We start from the raw sequence: 8,704 nt of genomic DNA, 5'->3' as shown, positions 1-8,704 counted from the left end.
ATACATTTAAATGTAACTGAGCATGAATGGGGAGGGGGGAACACAAGTGCTATCTGTCTCCATGTCTTATTAACAACAACATGCTGCTCTATAATGAGATTGGCAGCCTATCTCCCTGCTCTGTTTCCATGACAACACCACATCACCACTCCCACCTCTGCCTACGAATGGCAGCTGCTCAACATCCAGATTATACCCCTCGTTCCTGATTGGCGACTGTACTTTTCCCCTCCTTCCGATTGGCTGTCGCTATTCTCTTTTTCTTTGTATCATTAGCAACACCGGCCCTCTCTCGCTGGTGCTGCAGTTTCCTCCTGCAGTGGATCCATTAACATAGAACTTGCTGCTGTTTACCGACACGCCTCAAGTGGGCGTGGTGTATCGCTCGATGTTCTCAGCCGGTGATTGAGTCCGCCTGATAAGGTAAAATGGCGGTCGGTGGTTTTAGGTGCTGAGGAGACCGGACAGTGGAGGCAGGCTGGGGGTAATGTTGGGTATGAACAATTAAATTCCTCTCAGCGTGACTCACATGCCTATAGCACGTTGTATGATAATCTCTGTATTGCTTCTGGGGTAGAGCTGTGCATGTGGGTACTGAATGTTGCACACCTAGAGGAGTGTGTGTATTGTGCAATATACAGGCATGTAGTATGTGTTCCTCCTCCAACTATATTCTACATATCCCTGCATGCGATGTATAACATGACCAGCTACGAGGGAATTATATGTCTCTCCATCTGGTCAGAAACTACAAGTCCCAGCATGAGGCTTCCTGGGACACACAGTGCTGCACAGGCTGAACACTCATGCTGTGTGTATATGTAGAACTCCATTTAAATTGCTGCATATAGTTACGAACTGACTGTGCCCTAAACATGCATCTCAGTGTTTCCTAGTACTTGTCAGGTGCCTGTTTGTCTCGCACATATGGAGTTAGCTTTGATTTCCTATGAATGCAGTCTCTGTCCTCTGTTCATAGTTTAAGCTTTAGCTTGGACTATGCCACATGTTGTGATCAATTTATTCCCTTTGTTTCCTTTTGTATAGAAAAGGGGGGGTGGCTGCCTGTTTTCTGCCTGGTCAGGCATCCTCATCCCCCAAGTACTGGTTGCAAATGAGAATGGAAGACATGTCTCTGTCTGGCCTGGATAACAGTAAACTAGAGGTGAGGAATTGTAATCAAATTTTATGCAGCTGGAAGCTTAAGAATTGGTCATATCTATTGCAGACCTACTGTACATTGCCAGCTGGTAACAATTCACTTGAATATTTAATATACGTTTAAATTAAATATATAATATATCAATCCAATTTCTTCCAAAAAATATTATCTAAAATTTAGATTTTCACAAGCTTAAGCTGCAATAGCAAAATTATATAATTTGAATTGGTTGCTATCGATTACAACATGCACCAGTTTTTATAAGTGTTTCACAATATATTCTAGCATAAAAAAAAATGGTCAGTTTTGACTCGATACATTTATTTTTTTGCATAATGTTGTATTCGCTGTGTAAATTTAAAAAAAAAAAATATATTTTTTTTTCTATGCTACCTCCCCTTGGGAGAGAAAATAGATAATAATTTTACATAACATTTTTCTCCAATAGGACTCGAGGAGCTTAATAGATTGACCATAATACAGAGATTTCGATTTTTAGAAAGAAAAAACATAAACCATGAACATAATAAATGATGTTTAGGATTGAATTAAATACAGAAACCATGAGTATAATACAAATGTCTGGCAGCCATTTTGGGTCACAATTTCCAAGGATTATTCAACCTACCCCCGAAGGTTCCAAGTGAGGCAGCCATTTAGGCACACTACATAGGATTACTCTGACCAGAATAGGCAATGCCAGGTATCAATGCAACATTATGGGGTAGTTTAAAAATACAGGGCAAGATCCCTGCAAAATCATCAATACCATGCATTGTTCATTCTACACAGTAGAGTACCAGACAGGGCAGCCATGTTGGGTGAACTACATTAGTCACAATGTTCGGTAAGCAATACATGGAAATAAAACATGCAAGGATAAAATGAACACTAACAAGTTGCCCACTGCATAAATATTCAACGAGTTGTTCATCCTGCCATTGAAAGTAAGACGTGCTACATAGGTCACAGTGAGCAGGATGAGCAGTTAATACAAGTGTAACATGCAGTGGGAAATTACAGAGAAAAAAGAGAGAACAGTAGGTTGAAGTGGGCAGAGATACTGGGTAAATGAGATTCGGAAGAAAGGGGACAGGGGAGGGATAGTAGAGAAGGGGGAGTCCATGGGTCGGAGGTAAGGAGAAAGCAATCAGTATATTGCACATAAAAGTAAAAGGTAAAATTAATTAATAACTCGGATGCCATACTTCAAAAATGTGTTAAGGCAGAATGCAGTAATAATAATAGTCCATGATAAGTAACAATGGGGCAGATGTATGAAGCTCTGGAAAGTGATAAAGTGCAGAGTGATAAACGGCCAACCAATCAGCTCACAACTGTCATGTTACAGGCTGTGTTTGAAAAATGACAGGTGGGGGCGGATTGGTTGGTCATTTATCACTCTGCACTTTATCACTTACCACAGCTTCATACATCTGCCCCAATATGTCAAACTACCAGATGAAGTTGCAGTAGTAACATGCAGGAGTTGTAATGATTGAGAACTTGTGGTATTTTTAAGATTATGGAGTGGGCAAAAACCAAGTCCAAATCAAGTTTAACTCCAGTTATAGCTCTGTATCCTTAGACTACAGCCTTCACAAAGGCAGGGCAAGGCTTAATTACAGGTCTTGAAATTAATTTTCTTAAAAACTACACACTATTAGATAATATTCCCTGTATACAAATGCAGAGACTACACTTGAGTCCTGGGATGCGCTGTTCTTCTGTACTCTGCAAACTGCAAGTGTGGATGCAAGGTACAAGGTTCTCTGTAACCACTTAACTGGCATGGTTGCATGGGATGCGATCACAGCTAGCTGGGCTTTAACTGACACGGTCACATACCATAGTTAAAATATTACATTGGTTACTGGAGTAGGAGGAGGGCATGTGCAAAAATGGGGACCTTTTACACTGGGGGTGGGAAGGTTACACAAATGGGAGTCTCTTACCACTGGGGGGTAGTGCTAATGAAGAACATTAGCATTACAATGTCTTGAAAAATAAAGGATACCCAACGAAATACTGATATGACAGTAACATCATAAGTACACAGGGATTTTCACCCTAAGTGTTGATTTCACTGCATAACTTCCCTTGTAATGCAAATATTTGGCCTCTGTTTATTGTGTTGAAATTGGCATTAAATTTCCTTTCATTTGATATATGAATCATTTCACTGTGTGAAGTGAAACAGGTTTTTATAAGCATTCGAAGTTGAAAAACATTAAAATTTCAAAAAGTGTCCGCAATTTTGGCCACCACTGTAAATATACAATAGATTATTTTAATGCAATTAACAGAACACCTACATCAAAGACTCGTATTACTACCCCAAACATTGTGATTCATGTTTCTATAGGAATAAACTCTGCATTCAAAAACTGCATGTTTTCCATTTCTATAGTCAGGTAAAAATATATAATTGACAACCAGCCCTCCATAAGTAGCTATCCGTGCAATATCTGCCTAGGGTGGGGACCACTAAAGTATTGGAAAGCACTATATAACTGACTAAAATACCAGTTTATCTGATCAGACTGTAATCAAAGACCCCAGTATCCAATACTTTAATATCCTGTGCTGAATCATGGGCTCTAGAACTAGTCGGAACCATACAGAATCCATCTTCTGATTGGAGCAGTGAGAGCCAGCCAGCATGTAGTGTGTGTACTGTACCATAATAGCCTGCAGTGGTTGCTGTACAGCACTGACTTGTATTTCCACTTAGATTCACTGACTACTTCTTGTTAAGTTGTAGCCTTTCAGCAGGAGAAGACTCTCAAATAGAGCTGGAAGGAGATTAAAGCCAAGTACAAGTATAATATCAATGCTCATATTGCGGCCAATTACTGATGCCGTTGCTATATCGAACTATTGATTTAAAAAAAAAGTAAAAATCATAAAAACCTGCTGAATGTTGAACCCTTAAGATCAATGGTTCTGGTATATTGATCTTCAATGTCCAATCCTTGCTAACTGTCACTTCATGGCTAGATGGCAATATCTGACTTCTTGTTATAGATTATAGTTCATCATTGTAAATAAACATAAGTGTTCAGTGCTTTCTCTTGACTCTTATAAATGCTTTTGTTTAGGCCATTTCTCATGACATTTACACTGATCTGGTAGAGGACACGTGTTTGGGGCTGAGTTTTGAGGTCCACCGAGCTGTTAAGTGTGGATATTTTCTGCTGGATGAAACTGACCCAGAAAGTATGAAGGATTTTGGTATGTAACCTGTCATTTGTATCCATATTATTGTATCTCCCCATCCTATCCCAACCAATAAGAAAGTATCTGGAGATTTCTGACTTGCATGTGGGAGGCTGGCTTTAGAAACGCTGCTCTGCCTGACTGACCATTAGTAAGCAAGTCAGGAGGAGCTTCCGCCAAGTCTTCTCTTGCAGCGCTTCAGGAGATCGGAGTCCGCAGAGGGACAAAGGCATTGTCCACATATGTTGGACACAATTCAGACACTCTCCCTGAGTTGAATGCACTGAGGATATATTTTATTTTAGAAGATGTATTAAAAATCAGTAATCTTTGTAAAAACATCCCCACCCTAGTGACCAGTCCACACTAACACTCCCTATGTGGGGAGTTTATATATCAAAGCACATGGATAACAGAAATACCTTATTCTCAGGCTCTCCTAACATTATACATTGATTATCTCACTCAAATCAGTTGTCCAACAGATACCATCTGTATTGTATGTAACTAATTGAGAATTAATGCACAAAATGGACCTCCATTCACCTTGAAAAAGACGCTGTGAGCGTTGAAACGCATAGGTGCTTTTTATATGCCCTCTGGTGCTCCCTTGGGAATATTTTTTTATTATTACTATTATTTTCCAACCAATGGATTCAACTTGTACACTGTGAAGTGCCTGCTAAATTCCTGCTTCAATTCACAGCCAATAGAGGGACCAAACTGCCTGTTTTTCAGCTACGGGTAGAGCTCACTGTGCAATTCAGTGTGGACACAGCTCCCCTTGGAACACTGCAATTCAGCCCTCTGTTCTGACTATTGAGACGGGGCTTAATACTCTCCTACTCTGCTGCGGACTTAACTATTCAACACCGCATCCCCTTTCCAGACAGCTGGAGCTGTTACCTATCTGGAACAGAGAGAATCAAATTTAGTGTGACTACCTGACGCTTCTACCCCCGTAAGTGAACATATCAGCTGATGGAGCTATATTATTTGACTGCATATATAATATTACAGTGCCTAATTGGCACAACTTTAAATTGGATACAAATAATAATCTCTTGGAAGTAATTTTGTATCTTTTAATATCCTGTGCTATTGGGATCACTGTGCATATTACGATTTTACTTTTCATCAATTGCTATATATGGTAATAATTTTCATATATCTTAACTTTTTAATTATTTTTTGTTACACTGTCAATATGTTTTAATACATATTACATCTCTAATTCTTATTGAACAACTGATTTGAGTGCGTTATTAGAATACTCCTTACTCTATGGTTGTATATTTAATACATTTATGCTTGCTATTTATGAGGGTGACTACCTCATCCAACCATTTTGATATTCTAATCAACTCTCCAGCGCCTGGGTTCTATTTTCCTATTCAGTACTGGCTATATCATGGAATAAGTTTCTTGCTGAAAGTCTTTACTCTGCTTATTTGCCATTAGTGTTTTCATAGCAATTGGCAGAAACATCATAGAATGTGGCAAATGCTTGTATTCATGTTCCAATCTGTATGGCATTGCATGCTGCCTCCACCTTTGCATGTCTACTTTCTCCGGTCAGAAGCAGCACTAGGTACATCAGGGGAATTCAATTAACTTGTCCCAGCTCGCGAGTAGTGGCATTTTGCTTTTTGCGACTGTGTAAATGCTGCTAACTGCATCGGAACTCACCCCTCTCGGGGTGGGGACTCGCACATTTTTTGTTGTGTTCCTATGGGGCTGCGAACAAAAAATCCGTGAGTCCAGAGGTACCATAAATATAGCTGCATTTACTCGTGTGTGTGTGTGTGTGCAAGATAATCGCACATAATTGAACCCCCCCACTTAATGTGAGAGGCAGGGACTATGGTGCAAAACCTCTTTAATGTATACACATAAGGTTTTATAGAACACTTAATAACACTGTTAGGCTTTATAATTGTTACACCCTGAGTTCCAGCACTTCCTAATTTGTCCCTTTTCCCTTAATACATCACATTATTTCTTGTAGTCTTCACTTTGTATACTACTGCTGTACAACGTATTGGGTTTGCTTTCTCCCCATGGCCTTGCTTATAGGCACTGGTTCATTGCTGTTTTGTTTACACTTTGCAGAAATCATAGACCAGCCAGGGGTGGATATCTTTGGTCAGGTCTATAACCAGTGGAAAAGCAAAGAGTGTGTGTGTCCTAACTGCAATCGCAGTATAGCAGCCTCCCGCTTTGCCCCCCACCTAGAGAAATGTTTGGGCATGGGAAGGAACAGCAGCCGCATCGCAAACCGGAGGTAAGGGAATGTAAAATGAAAAGATACTAATGCTCATTTATATCTTTAATTTACAATAGTACTTTTTTTTGCAATATAGCACCGCCACCCTCTCCAATCTCTGCTCATTACAATTTTGAGAAAATCAATTCTGATTTGATCAGAAAAGCCACCAGCTTTCATTTATTTGTCGGTTATGTTGTAGCTACATGCAGAATTACCTTTTTGATTGGCTTTCAGGATTGCGAGCAGCAATAACATGAACAAGTCAGAGAGTGACCAGGAAGATAATGATGATGTGAATGATAATGACTGGTCTTACGGATCGGAGAAGAAAGGTGCGTTTAGTCAGTCTGGAGGTAACTAACTAGTGCTGTATTCTAATATTATGCTGATTTTCTGTTATTAATTCATTGACCTGGTCTGACCTTTACTTTTACTTTTTTTTTTTTCCCCCTCCTCCCTACTTTTTTTCCTCCCATGTTCCTAACCTATCCTCATGCTATGTTTTGCTTATTCTGTCTGGAAATTTTTCCTTTTTGTGCACTTTGTTTCGCCTGTGCTATAATATAATATTCCTCCATTCTGCTCTTTTTTTTTTTCTTCTACCCCTCATATTCTTTATTCCTGCCCAACCACCCCAATTTTTAGCAAAGAAGAGAAAATCAGAAAAGGTAAGATGATTTTACACTTTATATTAAGGCAGATTGTTCAGCCAAAATAGTGTTTCTGTAATATAATTTTTAGGTGCCAAATTCATTCTCCTTTTTTTTTTTTTTTTTTTTTTTTTCCTCCTCTGAGGTGGAATCACGTTGTGGTGATTTAAAAATAAGCTTCCTATCCTAAGTACAGAAATGAGGATCATCTCGGCTGTACTTGGCTTTAAAGTCCAGCAGCTGAGAAATTTGGTGTAACCAATGTTTTTTTTGTTTTTTTTCCCCTGCTTAATATTACAATTTTTAGATATTTTTTTGCTCCGGTGTTTTTCAATATTTTTGTACCTGAAACATTTCTGGTTTCATTTTTTTTTTTTTTTTTCCACTTCCTTTCTTTAAGTATTCAATGATATGTTTCTTTCAGAACCCAAACTCTCCACGGAGATCAAAATCCATAAAACACAAGAATGGTAAGTGGTAGGTTTATAGCAGGATTAAATAATCTGTGGCTCTCGAGCTATTTTCTACCAAAACCTTCCAGTATGCCTGTATTGGGAAGAGCTATGGTCCAATGAATGGAAGCATGCTGTAATAAGAAACTGCAACTGTAGAGCCACAAGTTTTGTCTGTAGAACGCTAGTTTCAGTTAGGCCCACGGAGTAATGTGCAAACCTGGTGCAAATGTCCCCCTAACAACCAATCCTGCACTGCCAGTTGGAGACACACACTAGAGAGATATATATAATTATTATTTTTTTTTTTTTCTGCAGGTAGCCAGTTAACCTGCCAATATATTTTTGGCGTAACGGAGAAAACCAGAGCACCAGCAACAAACCCACACAAACATAATAGGGATAAAATACAAACTCCACACTTATAGGGTCTTGGTCAGGAGTTGGACTCATGACTTCAGTGTTTTGAGGCACCAGTGAGAACCACAATGTGGCCATGCTGCTCACACTTACTGTCTGAACATGTTATGTGACAGTATTATTTTTATGATCCAAATTATTTAAGTGTTTCATGTCTTTTAGCAAATTAAATAAATAGATATTTCTCCTGATGTGTAGGTTATAACCTGTGTCCTACCTTAAGGGAATTCTCTGGAGAGAGAGACTGGAAAGGTAGTTAACATGATGAGCTCCCACAAATGTTCACAAACTACTCTGCATAAGCCTATCAATGCTGCTGGGGTGCGTAGACTCGGGCATCACCATAGAAGTAGTACTAAGTTAGCCATAATATAGTCAAATGTAGAGCGAGCACTCGCCAGTCGTCTTATATGCAAAAAGGTAGTAAAAACTTCTATTCACTCGCATAGTGTCATCAAATAAGCATGTTTCGGGCCACGCTGGGCCCTTTGTCAAGACCCAAAGATCACAAGATGCCCATAGCAAGTACCAT

The 8,704-nt window shown here is 39.2% G+C and overlaps 1 protein-coding gene across 3 annotated transcripts in view; it reads left to right on the top strand.

Moving 5' to 3' along the window:
- Nucleotides 1-302: 302 nt before the first annotated feature.
- ATXN7L3 (ataxin 7 like 3) overlaps nt 303-8,704 on the top strand; it is a 35,462-nt gene continuing 27,060 nt past the window's right edge. The window contains exons 1-7 of one of the 3 annotated variants that reach the window (XM_088470635.1): nt 303-423; nt 1,048-1,165; nt 4,264-4,396; nt 6,494-6,665; nt 6,885-7,003; nt 7,296-7,318; nt 7,725-7,770. In XM_088470635.1, the coding sequence (XP_088326761.1) occupies nt 1,115-1,165; nt 4,264-4,396; nt 6,494-6,665; nt 6,885-7,003; nt 7,296-7,318; nt 7,725-7,770 (544 nt within the window). In that variant the 5' untranslated portion in view covers nt 303-423; nt 1,048-1,114. Of the gene's footprint in view, nt 495-1,047; nt 1,166-4,263; nt 4,397-6,493; nt 6,666-6,884; nt 7,004-7,295; nt 7,319-7,724; nt 7,771-8,704 lie in introns of all 3 variants that reach the window. The other 2 variants (XM_088470636.1, XM_088470634.1) reach the window with 2 other exon arrangements.

The sequence above is a fragment of the Taudactylus pleione genome, unplaced genomic scaffold (genome assembly GCF_031769625.1).
Source record: "Taudactylus pleione unplaced genomic scaffold, aTauple2 ptg000102l, whole genome shotgun sequence".
NCBI classification, from domain to species: Eukaryota; Metazoa; Chordata; class Amphibia; order Anura; family Myobatrachidae; genus Taudactylus; species Taudactylus pleione.
This window is presented reverse-complemented; position numbering and strand designations above follow the sequence as displayed.